Genomic DNA, 22,379 nt, shown 5'->3' with positions numbered 1-22,379 from the left:
TCAAGACAGCTAACTTGAAATTGAACTTATATCTTTTTTGAACCAGGTTCTGAGATTTCATTTACTTCTTTCATTTATTCTCTCCAATCTCATTTGAAGAAAGGCAGCTGAAATATGGCTCTGGTAAAGGCATTTTGCAACACTTTAAAAGAATAAATTCCTGCTGACATGTGATTCAGCAAAACACATGCTGAAGACACAAAGCCATCCTCATCTGCTGGAGTTTGAAATGTACACTTACAAACCAGGGTGCTTCACAAAATCCATGTGGGCTTTGTGCTCTACTGCTCTGACAAATGGAGAACACAACCAAAAAAATGATGGAAGAGGCTTTTTTTTTTTTTTACTGCCTCCTTTCTATTGTGACTGAGAAGAGAAGCTGGTATCTCCTTGCTCTCACCCCCCCAGCAGCTGGGAGGCAGGAGAAATGATGGCTGCTGAAAAGACACGTACCTGTTGTGTGCCACAGTGACTCAGCCTGGACTGCTGCAAGACAAGAACTGTGAAAAGCAAAAAAAACAACCAAAAAAAAAATACACTATTTTATACACATATCACTTATTTTTCATATTGTTATGTTTGGGTTGGAAATTAGGTAAATGGAGTTCATCCATACAAATTCTTCATGCTTTCACTACCTCATTAACTCCACAGCCTAGGCAAATGAGAAATGCTTGTAAAACTGCTGTATTTTAAGTGCAGGCTGGAGACTGGAAATGCATGGAACAGAATGTTCAAGAAACTGTATTGTTCTTGTTCACTGTCATTAGTGGCCATGTAGTTTGATTCTTATGAGTTAATGACACATAATAACAAAGGTTATTTTCAAAACTTACTACAGATCTTTTGCTCAGCTCATTTCTGTGGGAGATAACCAGATTTATTGAGATAATGCAGCAGATGTTATTCAGAGAATGACTATCAAATGGAACCAATATCTGTAAAATAATCTATTTTCTAAATGCAAATCTCATTTTCTACAAGTTTTTCCTCACAGCACAGCCACTTTGCAAATCTCTTACCTTTCTATTGTGCAATTCCTTGACACTGCAAAGCATCAACTGAACTTCACTTGACTCCACCACCCTTCCAGACACTCATTTTTTTCTGAATGTGGGTCTTATTCTTCTACGTGTGCCACAGAAAATTCATTGAGGAGTCTTCCAATAATTTCAGCTCTTTGTCTGTCCTACACCATTAATTCAAATACATTTCAGATCCAAGCTCTAGAGGAAGAGACTTTTTGTGTTAATATCTTTCCTGGTCTGGAAGGGATCCCTTTCTGACTACACAGAGGTAGTGGCACAGCTGGCAGGAATTTATCTAGGAATTTTTCTACAGTTGGGACTGGTCGGAATTTTTCTAACTCTGTATGTCAACACTAAGGTCACGTGGAGCTAAAACCCAACAGAAGAAGCATAACTCCTTTATTTAAACACAAGCACAGTAAAATTGCACCTCAATTCCTGTACAAATCTGCAGAGCTCAGTGCTTTTCACAGTGCTTGTGGCAGAGGGGTCTCCATTCTCTGTCCATCATATCAGCTACAGAAATACAGATTATACAGCTTTCATAGGACAGGCCTTCTCAGCAACAGAATACATCTAAAGAAAAACAGGCATTTGTTGCACAGGAATCTCCACCACAACACTTGAACATGATTCCAAATGCATCTCCTCCTTTACCTTTTTCTCTACAAATATTTCTTGAGTATTTTGTAATTTTGTGATTTTGTAAAGTCCAGTTAAGTCGAAGAAATACCTGAATACATCAGAGGATATTTTAAAAATGCAAACCCATATTTTTATATTTTTCCCTGCATGGTTATTGGTCATTGAAACATGTCCAAGATATGCCAGAACTCAAAAAAATAGTAAGAGAGTCAGTAATGTATTGCAGCACGTTGCTGTTGTCATTGTCCTATGGATTTGAAGACAACTCATTTCCTGTTGACCTTTTCAGCTTTAATGTCAAGGTTTGGGAGCATTTTAAAGTGCTGATTTTCCCTCTCACACTGTATGACAGCAGACATCCTTTGTCTTTCATGCCTTAAGAATTAACAAGTGTAAACCAAGCCTGTCCCAGGACAGCCATGAAGGGAAGCTCACAGCACTTTGCCTGACACAGATGACTGTGAAGATTCAACAGAATAGCCTGAAATCTTTCAAGAATAGGGGTCAGTAAGCACTGCAGAAGTTTGTGCCTCCACATCTCAGGTGCTTTTGTGTCTCTCCTAGACATATGGGTCTGGCTATGTCTGCTGAGTTCAGCTTACAGGTCTTGCAATTAATACCTTCTGAAAGCAGTAGTGTGTGAAATACCACCTCTCCAAAGAGGTTATTCTGTCTAGGAAAACTGGTGGTTCAATGACAGCAAGAGCCTGAAAAAAACCCCAGCCTTTGTGTTTGTTCCCTGCTGCCAAAGAACATGGTAAATAAATAAGGAAACATGTTTTATATCTTTGATATTTTGGGGAAAAAATGTACAGTATTAGTTCATTTTGCTGTAGGTGAAATGTTGGGAGATCCTAAAAATAATATCCTCTGCAAGTCAGGAAAAGCTCAGTGGGCATAATTTTATTCAAGTGAATCATATCTGTGTTAATGCAAGGTGCCCACCAAGCTGCTCTACCCACTCCCCCTTCCAGCTGGACAGTGGAGAGAAACTAAGGTGGAAAACAATTCATAGGTTGAGATAAGGCAGTTTACTAAAAAAAAAGTAAAAGGTTGTGTGCCCTCAAGCAAAGAGAAAACCTGAAGATTTTATTCTGTACGTCCCATCACTTAGCAAGGTCTGGCTTCTTCCTGGGAAGCAGGATTCCAGCACATGGAGCTGCTGCTCTGGAAGGTAAATGCTCAAATAACACATCCTCCTCCCCAGTCCTCCATCCCCACTCGGTTTTTGTCTCTGAGCTGATGTCACATGCTCTGGAATATCCATTTGGTCAGTCTGGGGCAGCTGTGCCCACTCCCTGCCCCCTCCAGAGCAGGGAAAGTTGATAGAGTGGAGTTGTGCCAGCCCTGCCCAGCAGCAGCCAAACCTGGGGTGTTATCACCTCCTTTCTGTTGGAACTCAAAATGTCCCTCAGACATTTTTGGAGGTTCCAGGCCCAGGTCAGAAGCATTTGAGACCCTGGCAGGCAGCTGAAAACAGCTGTGATTTTGGGTTTGAACCATGGAACGATTTACCAACCTTGCAGGAAGAACAAGAAGTCACAAAAGTTTAGATATTATAGTAGACGTAGTCACAAAGTAGAGGGAAGAATTTTTGGGTGCTGTACAGGGGGGTTTTAAGTCCTGTACAGGGGGGTTTTAGTTTTGTACATGGGGGTCAGAGGGTTTAAGATGGAGGGATTTGGGCCTGTCCTGTCCTCCCTCTTTCTTCTTCCTTAGCTCCGTGTTCTTGGTGATGTTGGCACTCACAGATTGGTTTAGAGTAAAAGGCACCATTTAATACAGGTAATAGGCATTGGGGGAAAACGGTAAACATGTAACACGTAATGTACCATATAAAAGACAGCAGCAGCCCTGGGCGGGGAGAGAAGAAGCAGTCGGGAGTCAGAGAGGATGTCAGGGTGTGTGTGTGCCTCTGCCTGAGCTGCTGAGCAAACCACAGCAGCCCCAGAAGAAAATCTTTTAGATAACTTGCAATAAACTGCCTTGAGACCGAACAACAAGAGACTGCTGAGCCTTTCTTTGGAAGCACGGGTTGGAGGAGAAGTTTTTTCACCACACGGAGCCACCCCTGACCTAGGGTGGTCTTCGGCACCTTTCCAGCTCCCAGTGCAAAGCGCGGCACGGAGGGATGCCCTGGGACTATCAACCCCACCCCTGCCAGACCACAGCACCAGTGGAGTAGAAGCATCTCCTCTGTGACCAGGTCTCTGATATATTCTAAATATGGCACATTTGTTTCTGTAATGGGCAACTACAGGGCTTGTTTAAATACTCAGGTCAATTTATGGCTGCAAACAGTAGCTAGAAATGAAACTCATGAATAGTGAAGCACTGCTTCCCAAGCTGGACACAGGCAATTAAGCACTCCCTATGTTTTCTGGATAAATATGCAAATTTGACATTCAATTCGGACTTCTAAAAAAAAATTCACCCAAGTTAAACCACAAAGAATATAAGCAGTCCAAAGCTTAAGTATTTTTGCTCTAACTTTAATTGCTTGCCATAATTTCTGTTAAGGGCAAGGCACTTTAGTAGGTTATCATTCTGCTGCTCCCAACTGTTTCAAAAGTCAAGTGTGGTTTCCCCTGACACATCACATAGTGGATGGAATTTTTAGGTGGAGAATTTACAGCAGAGTAGCATGCAGGGAATTCATTAAAGCTGGGAGAAGGAAGTCACTGCAACAACACTGCAGTGTTGTTTGCATAACTTAGTTTGCCTGTTGCAAAGTAAGACTAACTACTGAACTGCCTTAATAAATTACATTTTTCAGTAGTTAACGAGAAGCACTTAGCAGGTTCTGGAAGAAAGAGGATTAAAAAGTTTATCATATGAAGTAGGAAAAATAAAAGTTATGGGATTAGCTGTTAAAATGTGTTTAGAAACGCAGATATACACTGCTGTTAAATGCAGATTTACAGGACAAAGGACTCTAATGACTCTAAGTCATGTGCCACTCCTCCCTCATGATTCTGCTGCAGACAGGGTCCCAATCTGGATTTAGCATTTTTGGTGGTGATGTAAGCTTCTGCCTCACTCAAGTGCAATTTGTTCCATTGTTTGTGACTTCAGTATGCTGCCCTAAAATTATATCATATTTTAAGGCCACAGATTATTAAGACTACAAACAAAAGGCATCATAATCCTCAACAACCCTTTAACTCTGCTTCAGAATGATTTTAAAGGCTCAAATCAAACTGTGGTGGCAATTAGGTCTTGGAGTTGACCACAGGGAAAGATCTGTTGTAATGTTTGTCTGTTGTAATTCCAAAGTAACTTTTTTAACCTTTTGGCAATGGACATAATCTTTTTCTGAGCAGCCTGTTCTAGTGGGATGTGGAAAGTGCCTGGAATCAGATAATCTTTAAAGTCCCTTCACAAATGAACTATTCCATAATTCTATTATTCTGTGAAGTGAACAACATCAGAATATTCTTATTAAATTTAAAGTGGAAAAGAGCCAGAAGAGTTGACACTTCCCGAGAAAACCAAGTTGTCCTGCTCTGTAGGTGAAAGAAGGAGGCGGGGAGGGAAAGAGCACAGTGAAATAAAGACCAGACTATGTCCACTGCACCTCTGAATGCTATGAAATAGAAACTCCACCTTATTGTGAGGTGTCTGAGCCAGAGACTAATGAAGTCAATCTCTTTCATTAGGAGGGTGAGGTTGATTGGATGCAAAATCCTCCTTGGCTGATTTAAGCTACCTTTGGTGTGAAGGAGCTGCAAAGCAAGTTCAGCCTAGGACATCACTAGAGAGAAGAAGAAACCTGAAGGAAAGAGCAGAGAGGCGTTAGTATACCAGCAAATCTCTTTTTATACATTTTGTGGGTCCCTCTCTCTCACACATGCGAAGTAAAGGTCCGGTGGACATTGCAGTACCAAATTCTGCCGTGACGCTGCTGCTGCCCATGTGCGCCCCGGCGCTGTTGATCCATCCCAGGCACACACCACGTCTGTCCTTTGTTTTCTGCGAGATTTTATCACTCTTAGAAAAAGGACAGTACCCTTATTGAATGCCTTGAATCCCAAGTCTATTTGGCTGTCATTGCAGGTTTGATGTGCAGCGGTCTTTGTTTAAAAAGGCACAATATTTACATAAACAGGCTGACCTTTTAAACCGCATTTTATCAGGAGGAGCTGAAGGGGAGGAGATAAGGGGAGAGAAGGGGGCAGAGGAGCCTTTGCTACCTGTTGCCGTAAGAGAAATCATACCCTGAGGCAAAGAGACCTTTTGTTTTTATAACTGCATAAAGTATCATATTTATGTCTACATATTTAACAGACACTACACTTGAAATGTACACTGAATTGTTTTCTTTACAAACTGTATCATCCCCCCTTCATTCCTTTTCTTACGTCCTCACTATAGAAAAAATCAATAAAGCCCCAAGCAGCGTAAATCATTGCTAAGATCAGCTCACTCCACGATTCTTTAGCATAAGAATGATTAGATACGCTGACAGGAACAAACCAATGTGATGCCAGAGGAATCCTGAGTTTCTGTGGTTTCCGACTTTTCCCCAGCAGATTCTGGAAACATAAAACTGCCAGGCTGGCAAACAGATTGGAATGCTTCACACTGGTGCTTACAGAGACAATAGAAAGAAGACAAAAAGCTTCTTACTAAAATCCCAGAAACTGCCATCTCTTTTACAGACCGCACAGAGCCCAGCAGAGAGGTGCTGGTGGAACGCTCCATATTGCCTAGCACACACATCGCATCATCTGCGCGGTTCCTGCGCTCATTTCACTGATCTTGCTAATCGTGAGTCGCACACAGCCCTGCTGCTGTGCTGCAGGGATGCGGAGCTCCGTGCTGCTCTGCACGCTGCTCCTGACACCTTCTGCCTTTCCGTCTACCCGCGCTGAGCTCCCAGCCCACCTGTGCCCGGGGAAAAGCCTTTTTATTAGCCATGACCGCGTGTCTGTCGGGGGACATACATCAAGCTCCATAAATGCTGGCGCTGCCTCCCTCTACCCCACACACCTTCAAATTCCGCACGCATTCCGGAGCCACTATGCGAAGAGAAGGGTGATGTTTCCACCGAGCCAGGTCATTATTTCCATGCCGAGAGCCTGGAAGCATCGAGAAGCGGGGGAAATGGAGGGGCGATGCTCCGCTTACCCGGGGCAGGAGAGGGACGCGGGTGATGAGCAGGGGAATTTCCGCCCATCCCCTCTGCCCCGCAAACGCTCCTGGCCGTGGGGTCTCTCCCAAAAGCCGCTTCCCCGCTCAGGGATCTCCGCAGCCCTTCCGTGCCGGGCTCCGAGGCGGAGCGGCACCGGCCGGGGAGCACGGCTGCGGAAAATATGAAATAAAAAGATGAGAAACAAAGGGCTGGCCGAGGGTGGGGGGCCAGGTATGTTCTTACCCGGTCGGTATCGCCGCCGTGCCTTGCTGGATTGCGGGCGCAGGAGGAAGAGGAGGAGGAGGAGGAGGAGGAAGAGAGGCTGGTGCCGCGCCACCCGCACCCTGCGGGCGCTCTGCCTCCGTGCCGAGCCCCCGGAGCCCTGTCCCCGCCGTGCCCCGACCCCGGGAGCTGCCCCCGTGCCGAGCCCTGTCCCCGCTGTGCCTCGACCACGGAGCTGCCCCCGGCCCCAGCGCTCCCCCCACCTCGGTCTCGGCCCCCCGCGCCCCCTCCTCCGCTCGCCCCCGCCCCGAGGGGAGCGTCCCCCCCCCGGCCGCGGCTGCCGGGATGAGCCCCCGGCGCTCTCTGACCCTCCCGGCTGGCTCCGGCCTCCCGCTCCTCGGTGCGGTCTTGTCTGTGTTCCACCTGCGTGGGCAAAGCCCTTCTCCTCCCGCCTGCGGCTGGTCCCACAGTTTGTTATTCTTTCCTCGAGAATCGCTTCCATCACCACCAAAAAAGAAGGAAAAAAAAAAAAAAAACCCACAACCCACATCTACCCCAGCGAATCCCATCCCTCTTCGCAACTCCTCTTGCTATTCGGGTTTGCTTCCCTCTCCCCTCCTCCTTCTCCCCTCCCTCTTTCCCCCGTTTCGGGTTTGGATCCTCTCTCTGCCCTACACACACACACACACAGACAGGCACGCACGGTGTAAATGGGTTGTCACACACACAGAACCGCTGCTGGTTCCCAAAGTCCCCCCACCCTGCTCAGCCTTCCTCTAGCTTGAAGCCGCAGATCATGGACTATATGCTTGGAGCTGGGATGCGTTTCATTCACAGCCGCTTCTCCTCCTGCAATTTCACCCGGTGAGTAGATTTGATTTCGCGTTCAGGTGGCGTGCTTCCAACAGGAAGGACACTAAAAACAACAGGGAAAAATAAAAAGAAAAGATAAATTGAAAAAAGTTTTGCTTCCCCTTGTTCCCCAACGGGCTGGCTGTACTTTCTAAACTCGAAGGAATTAGGAAACGCCAGCTTTCTGCCCACGTTCATTCCCAGCCACCGCGCTCGGCGCTGATCGCAGCGCGCACCGCAGCACCGCTTCCAGAGCCGCCGTTCCACTGCTTATTCATCACATTTTTTCATCTTTCCAGCAGGCACGGTACCTGCTCCGTTCCCCGGTTTAACCCTTGCAGGCGGAGCGGGTCTGGAGGACGCTGGAAGGGCTCAGGGTTTCTCCCCGTGCCGGGGGAAGGACAGGATCGCTGCCGGCTGAGCAGCCGGGAGCGCGCCTGAGGAATGGCTGGGAGCCCGCGGGGGGACATCAGGTGCAAAAGTTCATTGCTCTTCCCCGTGCCCTGAGGAACTTGCACAGGATTGGGGGTGGGGAAGGATTCTTCTGAAGGGATAGGAAAGGATTTCCAGACCTCAGGTCCCGTCGCATGGGCTGGGAAGTGGCGCTGGCCAGGCTGGGAGGGGGCAGGGGTGCGGGGCGGCAGCGGGGTCGGCTGCCGGGGCTTCTGTCCTCCTGTCCAGCCGCTGCCGCAGCTCCCTCCTCGTCCTTTCCTCACTTCTCAATCCCATCGCACCTGATTTTATTTATCACTATTTTCGGGCATACCTGCATTTTTCGCTGGCCAAAAATGGGCCCCTGAGGAGCGCAGGAAAACATCCGCACGCCTATACATGTACCTGAGGTAGAGGTAGATGGATGGTAGAGGTAGGGCTCTTGAATCAACTAGGGGCTTCTTTAAAAAAGAAAAAAAAAAAAAGAAAAAAAAAAGAGGAAAAACCAAGGGAAATAAACATGTTATGTTTTTAAAAAAAGGACAAGTGCCTTCAGAGTGCTATTTGTTGTTGATACTTCCAGGATTTCAGTGTCTCTAATTAGCGGCAGAGATCCTCCCACGGTCAACAGCAGAAGGCAGGGAGGAAACATGACTGGGCTCCGTGTAACTCTGTCATTTGGGTGCAGGATAAGTGTGTCTGTGTGTGTGTGTGTCTGTGTGAGCGATCATGTCTCCAAAGCAGTACCTGCAGGAATCACCAGGAAAGTGCTAAAGGCTTGCAGGCAGGTAGAGATGCCAGGGAGAAATAACAAGATCCGAATTTATTGCCTGGTGGCGTGCACAAGATGGGAAAGACTAATTCAATGCCAGAGTGTGCTCCCCTCTTGTTCTTTCCTCCACCCTCCCCCTCCCCACCCTACTGCCTCCCCCCTCGGCCGCCAGATTGCTGGCTGATGTCTGGAAAGGAGTAGTGAGAAAGCCCTTCAAGCATGGGATCCAAAATCCACCCTTCCTCCAGCTCCTCTTTTCTCCCACCAGTTCGAAGCCCCCATGCCTACTTACCTCCTTCCACCTCAGCGTCTCTCTCCCGGGGACTCCAGCAGGTTTTCCCATCCCCCGCTGACTTGCCCCTCTGCCACCTCCCCCCCTCCTCCTGCCCTGGACCTTTCCATGAGACTGAGGTGATTAACCAAATCCAAATCCCAGACATTTCCCCTGAATTACCCGCCTCTGGCGCTGCTGCTGCCGGGATCCACCTGCACCAGGCTGCTCAGGAAAGTTTCCGTGCAGTTATACCCCCCCCTTCCCTCCCTAGGCAGGGAGTGCGTTTCAAAACCTCTACCTGTTTTTAATCTTTCCACTCCCCACCCCCTAAACCCTTAGTAAAGAGAAAAAAAAAAAAAACCCGAAACAAACCAGCAAGTCCTGAGGGATTTATGTTATAGTGGGAATAGCTCAGCCAGTGAGCATCGCCTTGCCGTGCTGCTTAAATGTTACCGCTCTGCAGAAGAGATTTATGTGCCCATCAGCAGAATATTTCCCGGGTTTAAGAGCACTCGATTTTCCCTCTGCTGACGGGGATGGGAGACGGTAAGATACAGGATGAGGGCAGTGGAGTTGTTTAGCTCACAGGCACTATGACGGAAGGCAGTAAAACGGTGTCTGGGCGGCAAAAGTGACACAGGTTGGAGCGGGTGGCATTTCTATGCTCAGCGGAAGGCGAGGGGATGCACATCAACCCCTTTGCATACAGCCCCAAATAAATCAATGTGAGTAACGTGGGCTTAATGGGAGATTGCAACAAGAGTCAGGTGTGATAAATAGCGAAGATTCCCACTACCCTTGATTTCCAGCATTCTGCATCCCCAGCCCAGGGATGCACGGGGTTGGATGACTCAGAAAAAGCAGAGGAATAATGGGCAGCGGCCGGGCAGCTTTTGCTTTGCCGTAGTTGGTTCCTCAGCTTTTTGTACAATACACTGGCGGTGTGAAAACACCTCCCGAGCCCCACGGCCCATTCCTGAGAGAATGCTCCCAAACATCTCTCTTCCCTGTATTTAGATGTCCAGGCTCCCTGCTTGCCCGTGTCTGGCTTCACTGCCAAGGATTACCTCCATCTCCCCTGAAGCTGCGTGGATGTGGGACTCCCTTTTGGCCGGGAGTTAATTTCCCAATTTCCCGTGCTGCCGGTGGCAGACGGACATCCAGGGAGGTGGCTCTGGCAGAGGGGACACCTTTAAGGATGCGTGTCAGCGTTCAGCCTGCCTTCTCAGCTTCCCGGGCTTAATCTGCCCCGCTGCTCTGTGTGTCCTCGGGGCAGGTCCCGGGGGAAGGGCCGCTGACAAGTCGGGGGTCGGGGGGTACAAGCCACCTTCCCCGGCAGCAGGAGGGGCTGCTCCGGCTCCGGGCGGAGCGAGCTGTCCCGGCCGCGGGACCCCCGGCTCGCCCTTCCCCAGCCTCCCCCCATCCTCGGCAGCCGAGGGCAGCTCGTTTGCTGGGGGAAAGAGGAAAACATCCCCCTGCAGGGAGCGGTGCGTGCCCCGCAGCCGCCAGCCCGTGCGGGCTCGGCGGGGCTGGCCGCGGAGGGAGCGGAGGCTTCACCGCAAAGGGTTAAGGCAGGGCTGCAGGGTGCTCCGGGCAGGAGTCCTGGGAGCGCCTCTGAGATGCACCAGCCAATCCCGGAGACGGCAGCGTGAACTAGATGTAGCGTGCTGTAAGAAGGGAGGTGAAGAAAATAGGGTGTAAAGTGTCACCGCGCATCGCCAGGCGGACCTGCTCCTTGGGCTGCGATCTCTTAGAGACTTAGAGACCAGCATGCATTTAAAAAGGTAAGGGCTTTGTTACCAGCAGTCTATATTGTGATTCACTGCCGGATTCAAGCGCATTAGCCGCGTGGCTTTCATTTAGTGATAAATTGTGTAGCACGGAGTGGGAAGAAAGTGGAATTGTGGCATGATTTACTGCTCGGGAGCCGTTTTGAAAGACTACGTCAGCTTCGAGTTGTAATGATTTCATGTAGAGATTAAGCAAGTGAATGCATGTGAAGTAAAGTGAATTCATGACTGGCAGAAAAATGTAATGTATGTGATAAGAGAAGGCTGTTCTGTTGTAGCAGCAGAATCAGTTATGGATCCATATGAAATGAAGGCTAGAGTGAGATAGACCTGATTTTGAGAAAATGTAGAGAATAGTTCAGAGACATATATCTGACAAGCAAGTCTGTCAGAAAATAAACCAAAAATAACTTCATTCCTAGAAAAAAGCCCATGTTTATTAAATACAACATCACAAAAGAATGCTGTAAAAAGAAGTGAAGTCAGAACCTTACAGAGTCTGTATGTTCAGAGATGAGTGACTCTGACACATTAAGTGCAGAGATAAAGCTAGAGTGGCCCTGCTAACATTTTACAGGATAGAAGAAATAACTTCAGAGGAGCAATCCGTTTAGATATCAGACTTCACAGACTGCTGTCATTGCTCAACTCCATCCCTACAAGGAGTTACTCATTTTAAATAGGTGCTCTATCAGCTTTACCACAAGACCAGCTTTGGGAATAGAAACATTTCACTGGATCTCTTCCTCTTGTATCTAAGCATAGCAACAGACCCTCGGTCTCAGACGCTGTTGCAGTGCTAATCAGCAGAGTTCCACCCAGAAACTACCTACAAATTCTTGCCTCCAAGCATTTTTCTCTCTAAGACGTGTATAATTTAAGCAGGAGAGGAATAAAAAAAAGGTCTGTGATATTTTCTGTAAGCTGATCCACCTCCAGTGAGAGCAAACCTCCCCAACAGATGCTGAGTTCACTGGAGTCGTGTTTGGGGTGCTTCTTCATGAAATGCTGAAACGCTGTGAGTGAAAACGATAACTAAGAAACATGAAAACAAGCAGCTGAATGTTTTTACAGCACTCAGTGCAGAAGGCAGCATTTGAACAACAAGCCAACAAAACAACTTGAGAATCTTCAAGTGATGCAATCCTCCTGTCTTATCCTTTCCTATTTTTTCTACTACTCTCTGAATGCCTCTGTGAAGAATTAATTACAGAAGTCAATTCATTGTTTACACCAAGGTGACCAAAAATTTACTTTTTAGTCACATAGAGCAGTGACTTGTCACTCCTCTCAGTCCTAGACAATTATTTATGGGACTAAAATATTTTTCCTTCATTTGTATTAATTCAAAATCATGTCTGATTGTGATCAGCCTAAGTAATTTCTTGCTTGAGATGCAACACCCACTGAAAACAAAAGGAAGTTCTTTTTACCAGCAAGCTTGCTTCTTCAGCAGTTTTTGAAAACCTGAATGGAAAATTGGATGATCAAACTACTTACCTAAGTTTTCCTTAGAAGAAAAAGAGTGGTGGAAGGTATTAGGTGATAGTTTCTGGAAACATTATTTTCTAGCTTTCAGGCATACCTAGTGCAGCTCTTTCAGAATCCTCCCAAAGCTTCACCTCTCCTCAAAACCAGAAGCTGACATTTTTTACTCTCCTGAAACACAAGTAATCTCATATGGGAGCAAAATCAGCAGAAATACACTTTGACAAACAGAGCCCAAGTGCTCTTTGAGAAAGGTTGCACTGAAGCCACTGTCCTGTTAGAGCTGCAGGTAGTAGACAACAGCCACTCATTTCATGGGGAAGTAATCTAACTTCTTCCTGATCTCATCCTATATCAGCATAAGAGAACATTTTTTAAATCTAAATTTTCAGCTACATTCTCTTCATATCATTGTTTTCCTTTTGCTCAATACATGTGAGTTCAGTGAGGGCCTCATCTTGGACAATTCAAGGAGATGAGAACATCCCTATTAAAGTCAATAAAAGCAAGATCAATTCCCAAAACAATATTCTGGAGCCCAGATGAGCTTCAGATTTAGAAGGGGAAAAAGTGGGCATTATGAAGGTACATGCTGCTTACTAAGCAGTGGGAAGCTCCGTACCTCTTGAGTCAAATAGCATTAAAATACTTAAGAACTAAGAATCTGTGACTTGTTCTAGGCCTCAGTACCTTTTCATCTTTGATAAATCAACATTTTTCTGTATGAAGTTGAGGAAACCCCACTGAGCTGCAGGTAATCAGCACCTTGTGACTGGAGTCATCACCTTGCTAAAAACTGTAGTGTGAATAAATTTGGCCTTCCAGCTTTGAAGTTGCTAATTTATATGTACCGGAGTTTGTGTGCATACACAAATATGGTTTATACATAGATATAAATATGCATGATTCACACCCATGATCTGTATAATCACATTTTTGCCCTGGCTCAGACTGTGGGAATGATTATTTAGCTCAGTCAGTTCCCTATCTCCCACTGAAAGTCTTCACCTGCTCCGAGTGCCACAAAAAAATGCGCTGAGGAGAGGGAAGAAGGACATTCTGCCACCTCAGAGCTTTTCAACTTTAACTAATGAGCCTCTCACAAAGGCCACAGATTTTGTTCTACCTTCAGAAGAAGATTGACCGAGCAATATATATTGTTAACTAAATTAACACTATTAAACTGTAGTGGTTCCTCTTATAATGAGGTGACAGCGTAAGGCTGGTGTGTCAGATCCCTTTATTGTAGCAGTTACATTAATGGGGGAAAATTCTGCTGATTTGCAGTAACACCTTCATTGCCACATCCACCAGCACTGATTAATGAGAAAAGTGGAATGTAAGGCACTCATTATACATTGGAAGTAAAGGACGTAAATCTGGGGAGTCAGAGCACTGCTCTATACCCTTAATCCCATATTATTCATGACTCCTGAGAATTCTGTAGGGCTAATTCAGCTCTTTCAGTACTTATAAATCTACTGGAAATAACAAAAGCACCTGGTTAGCTGAACATGGATGACCACACTGGAGTCAAATGGGATTATTAAAATCAATTATAAATGGTATTTCTTAGTATTTTCTTTTTTTCCTTTATTTGAAATCTGTTTCTGAGGAGGCTTACCATCACTGGTGAAAAATATTGCTAAATGCTGAAAAACAGTGTCATGGATGGAGGTGGCAGCCCAAGTGTACATTTTTATTTCACCTAAAACATTATTGATCCCTATTCATAAACAACTTGCTGGACAGAGAGAGCACATATGCGTTACAACCATTTTAATATTGAATAATTCCATATGATTTGTACTTAATGTGCTGCCCTAAAGGTTAAAATTGCTGTAGTTTAGGGCAGAGATAATACCCACCTCCTCTTCTCTAGAACATGTAGCTGCTCAGCATTTCTTGGATTAATCCCCTTATTCCTTTAGGCCTTTAGGTACCAACATTTCTAAGGAAGATGCTTGTTTAGGTAAATTAGCACTGTTCATGCAGGTCAAAACTCATCCTGCTGCCAGTCTCTGGAGACTGTGGATTTATTTCACAGAGAGCCATTAGTTGGTGATGTTCTCTTTTTCAGTCGCTGCTCCCGTGGGATGTAAATCTGACTCATTGTCTTAAAAAGTAAAAGCTTTAGTAACTACCTAAGTACCCTTTAAGATCTCTGTTAGCTTGAGTTTATTAGATTGACTTACATTAGTTGAAGACATGGTAGTGGCTTTTTTTTTTTTTTTTTTTTTTTTTTTAAGTGCTCTTATTTATAAACCAGCTTAACTTCCTCATGCTTGCTTGTCTTGGCCAGGCAAAGTCTAGAACATTTTCTCTGTCTTTCTGGAAAAAAATAGGCTATAATAAAGAAAACTGATGATCCTCATAATCAGAGAGACTGCAGTGATCTGTAATTCCTCATAAACAGACATGTGTCTCTCATTCAGCACTGTGCAGGTACTACTGAATGTTTAAAGCTCCTCAACATTAGCTTAACAAATTTCTACTAAATAAGAATGTTTTTCTATGAGCTACAACAAGAAATAGTGACAATTTTGTACTTAGGCAGTTTCAGACTGGGTGATACCTATATTAAAACAGTAGAGAGATTGCAATTCCTGATGCAAACTCAGACTTTCACTCCTTGTAGCATGATGTTCATAAGAAAGACATCTTTTAGCGGACAGACTGCTGTTTTTCTCTCTAATTTTGCAATTTCTTCTAATCTTGTCAAAAATCAAGTCTTGCAAGGCAGCTTTGGAGCTAGATTTATGTGAGATAGCAGGCTGCCCAGTACACATAACATAATTATGACTTGTACAATCAAGCTTTATCCATCCTGAGTTGCAATTAGCCCCAGACTGGTTTGCTGGAGCTTGAATCTTTGCTCAGTCAGCCATAAAGTCCCTACTCTTGCTATAAAAAATTAATAGCTATAACATGAACATTTAAGAGGATCTGGCTACTGCCCATGCAGTGGTTACAGGCTGGGAACGCTGCGGCAAAGGGACTGTGGAAAAATCCTGCAACAGTTTTGAGTAGGATCAGCTCTAGAAAAATGGTCTCTTGAAGCCTCTACGAGTCCTGCCTTGGGAGCTGGCACAACAAGTGGTGAAAGTTTGTTGTTTTCTCCTGTTAGAATAAATAGGTTGAAGATGAGGAACTTGAAAGGAGTTTTAACCATCCATTTATACCAGCTGAACACCATATATGCCATCTGTGAAATCAGCTGTAAAATATGCTGTGAGATCTGGAGCACTTTTGTCTGAAAGACATAATAAAAAGGCAAAATAAAAACATTACCACTCTATTAGATATCATTGTTAAGAAATGAAATACATAAAATAATCTATTCTTCTTGCAAGGCATCCAAAGAAGTGCACTGAAAGAAAAACTTCATGCCATTAGATCTTTATGGATGTTATTCTTAAATACTGGTCTGAGTTGTGACTACTAATTTTCACATGGAGAATAAAATCAAGAAGAGTGTAAATCCTTGACCAGATACAGCCTTAGCTAAAATTAGAGGGCTCCGTCCCATGCCTGAGTCAGAGCCTCTAAACTGAGAAAACCATTCTTAGAAATGAAAGAACCTCCAACCACGTTATTTGTGGATTAGGTCAGGTAATATCTGAGGGGATGGAAGTACATGAAACTAGGCTGGATTTTGTAAATATGTCCCCATTGCAAGCAGTACAGTACATTGCTATTTTGGCTCTCCTCTTAAGTCCAGAGAACAGCTATACACTATTATTTTTTCCCTTCATTATTGTGCAAACAACATTAGCACTCCAATAACTTCAAAGAAACTTCTATTTTTGCCTGAGACTGACAAATCCTTTCCTCTCCATCCTTTTTCTGAGCATTTCTTGTAAAATCTCAAGGAACAGAAATTTTAAGCAGCAACAAAAATAGTCAGCCACTCTTTTAGAAGAAAAATCAACTTCCTTTTTATTTTATAACATTTTTGCCATCCAATAACTTGAAAGAATTCTATAAGCACTGATTGTTTAGGCTTCATAATAGAAACTGTCATTAAAGAAGGTTAAGAGACTTGGCAAGGCTTACAGAGCACCATCAAAGTTGTACTTTGAGGTAACTCAGCTCCAAGTACTCTCCTTCCTCTATGTAACCTGAATTTTCTTCAGTTCAACAATCTGTTGGTGATCAAAGTTTCCTCCCACTCCATCCCATTTTAGCCCTTCTGTACTACTAATCAGTTATATTTGGATTTGTCCTCGGGCTTGAAAGCCTCTGGAAGCAAAGCTTTAGTGTACAGTGTGTAAATAGCTGCTTCCTCCTGTTCTAGATGGCAGCAGCTGTAAGAGCCCTGGGTTTAAAAACTACTACAAGGGTGGATTAAAGGGGAAAGGGCTGTTTGTTACTCCAGGATGGTTTACTGGATACACCTAATTTACATGTGTTTCAGTCTCTGTGTATCCTACCAACATTTAGCTGTCAAACTGGGGCAGAAAACTTGTCTGGGGACTAAGAGTTATGAGTGAAAAGGAGAAACGCTGCTGGAATGTGTATGCCATGACTTTTCAATGATCATTTATTACTTAATTTTAGGGGGTAGTTTTTACAAATCCTGAGAACCAGCTCAATTACCATTAGAACACACCCAACGAGATTATCAGAGTGGAGAATGCTAAATGATCAGAAGTTAAGCATTCAGTTTAAAAAAAATCCAAACTGGGAAGAAGGCTTCTAAATATATGTCTCCTGTTGGGATTTTCTTCAAACTTTAAAGCTCCAGTATGCAAAATTTTATGTTGCAGCAATACATGTCAGTCTGTGCCTGAGGAAATGCTGGACCAGAACCTCTCCCAAAGCTGTTATTTTTCTGTAGAGCCACTCCAAAACTTATTCCAAGAGAGCTTGTTCTATTCCCCTTCTAACACGATTCCTACCATCAGATGCTTTAGCCGAAAATTGTTGGACAATTTGGGAGAATGTTTAGCGTAACTTGTATGATGGAAGAGCGACTTAAGACTGAAATGTCAAGCAGAGCTTTCATGCAGAGAGATTTTGCACATAGGATAGCCTGTGTGCGCTTGTGGACTTGCAAAGATTAAGGCTTCATCCTTACAGACTTCAACCCCTTCAGGCTTTTATGATTGCAAAAGTGCAGTCATCCAGCCTGCAGCAGACTTCAAGCTCGAAGCAGCAGGTTTTCTGTGTCTTCTTGGCATCCTGGGTGTTGGTCAGAAACCCAGGGCTTCTAGAAATCAGCTTCATTTTTGCTCCTTGTGTGTCTGGTCCCTGTTGGGTATCAAGAATTTAGGTGCTAGCCCCTATTTAAAGATGGGGAACCGGGACACAATGAGGACTTAAGTGGATTTTACAAGATCGTGTAGTGAGAGGAAAGTGGAGAATGGCTTTAAACTGAGAGTAGATTTAGGATTTAGATTGGACATTGAGAAGAAATTCTTCCCTGTGAGGGTGGCACAGGGTGCCCAGAGAAGCTGTGGCTGCCCCTGGATCCCTGGAAGTGTCCAAGGTCAGGTTGGATGGAGCTTGGAGTGCCCTGGGCTAGTGGAAGGTGTCCCTGCCCATGGCAGGGGTGGAACTGGGTTGTCTTTAAGACCCCTTCCAACTCAAATCATTCTGTAGCTCAATGATTTCCCCCTTTTAGTTATTCACCTACACAATCCCACCAGCCACACAAACTGGGGCTGGAGGTTGTGGAGCCCCTGGTCAGCCCGAGGTGGGTGGAGGACCCAGATAAGGCTGGTCAAGGCTATTGAGGCCTTTTTGTGCTTTCACAGCTCTCAGAGCACAATAATATCAGAGCACAGGTGATATCTTCCCCTCAACAGGCTCCTTGTAGAAACAGATTCACTCATTAAGGCAGAAAGACTGCGATGGCATTTTGGGGGTGCTGCTTTACATCATCAGCTAAAACACATAAGGATCCATTTGCACAGGAGGATGAACTTAGATTAACAGATTTAAACAGTGCCTGAGGGAAATGATACATCATGATTTGGGCAGCAAAGGAAAAAAATCAGGTCTTTTACAAATATCAGACATTGAAGCAATTTCCTTGGTACACCTGACAGCGTGCAGATACTTCATGGGCTGAGGAGGCTTCCACTTGCTGCTCTGACAGAAGCACATGGGGACATCAGCTGAAGGTTCACAGGCACTTGCAGGAGTGAAATTCTGCAGGGACAGAGCAAATACCAAGGCAAGATCCATGGACAAGGGTTTTAACACTCAGAAACCTGCCCTCATATTCCAGACAGACCCGAGCGCAGCTGCACAGGTTGGGCTGACATCAATTCTCTCTTTCCATGGATGCATTTTATGTTTTCTCCTTTTCTCTGAAGGCAGGGATGAGGAAAAATAATAGCAGGATTGTTAAAAAAAAAATTAAAATCAGGCATCTTATTTGTTATTTATTTCTGCTGTTGAGGACACAGTTACAGGGATCTTATCTTTGAGAGGGGAGAAGAAAGTTAAAATCCGGCAGTGGATAAAGCTCTGTTTGAATAAAGGAAAGATGCTGATTTAGGGTGCCTGAAGTAAAAACTGCTACCAGGAACTGATATGAAGACTTATTCTTAAGCTTGGAATGTAAAACTCTCCTAAGATTGTTAGACATAGATTTAATTTCTCCTTTCAGAATTTTTTCCAGATTATTGTAGCTCAGAACAAGCTGATTCAACTCCCCTCTGGAAAACCATGTTGACAAATATGACTTGTCTACTTAGGTGACTTCTAATATTTTCTGTAGTGTCACACACTGTCCCCTGTAGCTCATGAGGCCAGATCTGATGGCAGGGAGGCCTCACCATCCTCTACCCTGGTCCTTCTGAGCAACCTGGGCCAATTGGCATGGGAAAGGAGCTGAGCTTTGAGATCCCTTCCAACCCAAAGCACTGTGACTCTGTGACTCAGTGATTCCAAAGCTCCAAAAGCTTGCTCTGTTTCTTTGTTCTGGGTCTCTTGCTCCTGCCACAGACATCTGGGGGGACTTCAAACAGAGCTCATCTCTGTCCAACAGCTGACTATGACCACTGGACCGAGCAGCCCACCTCAGTTCACAAGTCCTTTTGCTGTCCTTCAGGAAATTCAGTTGGGAGATGTTTTTTCTGTGGATTTGAGTATCTTCCTTTGGAGAACAGAGCCTGTGTGGTGGCTAAGCACAGAGCAGAGCACAAGTGAGATAATTTTTGCTCTCCTCTCTGGCTGATACTGATGGCAGCACTTTCTGCTCTTTTCTCCCACAGCACACCATCAGCTTCAGGGCTGTTTCATTTACACTGGGCTGTGTGAGATTCCAGGGACAGGTGCCTCTTCCTGTCTCATTCACTTAAAGCTGTTAGCATGAGAAAAATGGCTTATTGAAAAAAGAATAAGGATCACTGATGATAGCACAGTAGGTCCTGTGGTGCTTTGCAAAGGTGGGCAATGTGATCGTCACACTTCAGACAGGGAAGTGAAAGCAGAGACACATGAAGTGATAAACCCAAGGACTTACAGCAGATAAGAGCAATCTCTGAGACACAGACTACTGCTTTATTCTTTATGCAAAATGTCTTTCCATTTTTCTGTGTCAAAATACCTTTGGAAAAAAAAAAAGGTCTGGACTTATCTTGGTTTCTTTGAGCTTCACTGTTTCCCATCCAGCTGCAGCAAATAAAATGTTGCTCTTGCCATTGATTCAAAGTTGTAGCATTCCTGAGAATTTTGTGTAATACCTAGAAAACAAAAGGTTTGCTCCATTCCTGTTTTCCATGATGTGCAATCTAAAAGAAATATGAAGAGTACTCTGCTACACCATGTATTGCACTTGATCAAAAGCAGTACCTTTGAAATCCCTAAGGCTTGGAAGTAATGGAGGGATGGAGTACCAAAACCCTCATAAATGGTAAAATTATGACCTTGCTGAAATCCAACTGCCTACAAACAGAATTAGATGTATTGCCCTCCATCTGTTATCATAGTTTTTTCTTTGTTTGTTTATTTTTAAAGGATATCTAAGTAGTACTTAATATTTTGATTAGTTCAAGGAAAGTCAAGCTTTGTGTTTTGCATAAAAAAGCACCATCTTAGGTATGTTAATTTTCTAAATGTTATAGAAAGTTATTTGAAAGGATATATCAGAGAAAAACAATCTTAAAATTTTATTCCATCATTATGGGAAGTTACAGCCAGGAGAATCACACTTTGGCACAGAGGATTCTCAATTTTCCATGGAGAACTGGGATATATCAGTATTTTCTTGGGGTTCAAGTGAACATAAAAACCAAAGAGCTTCAGAGAGACCCAGGTCTTCTGCATTTCCACTGAGAGAAGGGGATCTCTGTGGGATCTCAGACCAAGGTCTCAGATACATCTCTCAGATTCCAGGGTAGAGACAAATGTTGAAAAAAAATCCAAACCTGATCTTATCAAAAATGTCCCTACATTTATACAGCTATTTTATTTTGATCCTTGAGAACTGCAGGTAGATGTGGCCCAAAAAAATTGCTGGTGATGCCTAACATCAGCTTTATTGACTCTTATATAAAAGGCTGCTCCACCAGTGAACCAGTAATGACCATTTTTTTTGCTATATCTCTACTGCAAATTAACACATATGTGTTATATTTGTCTCTCACCTCTTGGGAAATAAAAGGTTACACACACTGAGGTAACAATAGATTACTTTTTTTCTTTTCCTGAGAAATTTTTCCATAATTTCCATTTTAGAAAGGATTTAAACTTACTGATTTTTTCTTTTCTTGAGCATTGTTGTGCCCACATCTGGGTTGGCTCTGTATTATTCAGTGTATCTTAGTATACATGGTTCATTAATTAATGTTCTGTAAGCAAGAAAGCTCAACCCACAAATCAAACAGACACTTAAATCTGCACTATTTTAGCTTAGTATCTTAGTAAATTCATAAAATACCATATATAATTATATACAATTTTAATATTGAAAAAAAAAAAACTGAAAAAGACTGAATTTGGTGGGGTTTGCCCCTCAATATGATGACAACCAAATGACCACAGATGTCCTGTTCTCTTGTTCACAGCTGAAGCTCGATGAAATTTATCCCAGTGGTCAAAATGTTTTTGCATTTGCCAGCTCTACATTCACACATGATGTAAATACATGGATTTTGCCAGTCTCCAGAACCCTGACATGTTCAAGAGAATTAGGACTTAGTTATGGTATTCCCAGAAGGTGCTGAGTCAAATTCCTGCTGCACTAATGCCAGTGAGGAGACAATAGATTTCTAACACAGAAGAATTTAGCCTGTTTTGCTTCTTGAACTCACCTTAACCTCCGGATTTAGAAGAAGGACCAAAAGCTTAGCAGAATTTACAAGTGGTAGCTGGGTGAAACCATGGGGATAACAGAAAATAAATGTGCAGAGCATCAATGCCTTAGAATTGTCCTTTAAGCCAGCGCTTCAAAGAGACTGCTATTGACATCACAGAATAAATATTGCATTATTTGCTCTCTGTATAATGTCTTCTCTATTTGAAAATCTACCAGCTCTGTTACTTAACAGGTGTTTTATTTGCCATGGCCCACCCTTTATCTACCACATATTTAATACAGGTTGTTCTTCCCTGGAGTTCTATGATGGCTTTATAACTGCAAACTTTGTATGCTCCATATGTCTGTAACAGTCTTTACAAAATATTTTCAGGGCATTTGCATTAATTAGACAATTTGAATATTCAAAATTTTAAGATATTTCTGATACTGTAAGCTTTGCAAAAATCCTTTGGCTAGAATTTTCTAAAT

General features: G+C 43.9%; 2 protein-coding genes across 3 annotated transcripts in view; one reads left to right on the top strand and one right to left on the bottom strand.

Moving 5' to 3' along the window:
* Positions 1 to 673: 673 nt before the first annotated feature.
* Positions 674 to 7,531, bottom strand: LOC121470307 (uncharacterized). The gene is made up of 4 exons (XM_072932482.1): positions 7,051 to 7,531; positions 6,666 to 6,754; positions 6,150 to 6,263; positions 674 to 5,645 (listed from the first exon to the last, which is right to left on the bottom strand). The coding sequence occupies exons 1-4, from the start codon at positions 7,529 to 7,531 to the stop codon at positions 5,469 to 5,471; spliced, it is 861 nt and encodes a 286-aa protein (XP_072788583.1). The 3' UTR covers positions 674 to 5,468.
* Positions 7,532 to 7,643: 112 nt separating this feature from the next.
* BRINP3 (BMP/retinoic acid inducible neural specific 3) overlaps positions 7,644 to 22,379 on the top strand; it is a 199,927-nt gene continuing 185,191 nt past the window's right edge. The window contains exon 1 of one of the 2 annotated variants that reach the window (XM_002189920.7): positions 7,644 to 7,893. The gene's annotated coding sequence lies outside the window, so the exon portion shown is untranslated. Of the gene's footprint in view, positions 7,894 to 10,468; positions 11,144 to 22,379 lie in introns of those variants that run through there. The other variant, XM_012575151.5, reaches the window with a different exon arrangement.

This window comes from Taeniopygia guttata, chromosome 8 (assembly GCF_048771995.1).
Source record: "Taeniopygia guttata chromosome 8, bTaeGut7.mat, whole genome shotgun sequence".
NCBI classification, from domain to species: Eukaryota; Metazoa; Chordata; class Aves; order Passeriformes; family Estrildidae; genus Taeniopygia; species Taeniopygia guttata.
This window is presented reverse-complemented; position numbering and strand designations above follow the sequence as displayed.

Bases quoted from the DNA above. Each gene is read 5' to 3' on its own strand.
- LOC121470307 (XM_072932482.1), bottom strand. From the start codon at position 7,531: ATGGAAGCGATTCTCGAGGAAAGAATAACAAACTGTGGGACCAGCCGC. The intron at 6,755-7,050 runs GTAAGAACATAC...CGATGCTTCCAG, and splicing joins ACGGCGGCGATACCGACCGG to GCTCTCGGCATGGAAATAAT. The intron at 6,264-6,665 runs GTGTGTGGGGTA...TGTCTCTGTAAG, and splicing joins AATGCGTGCGGAATTTGAAG to CACCAGTGTGAAGCATTCCA.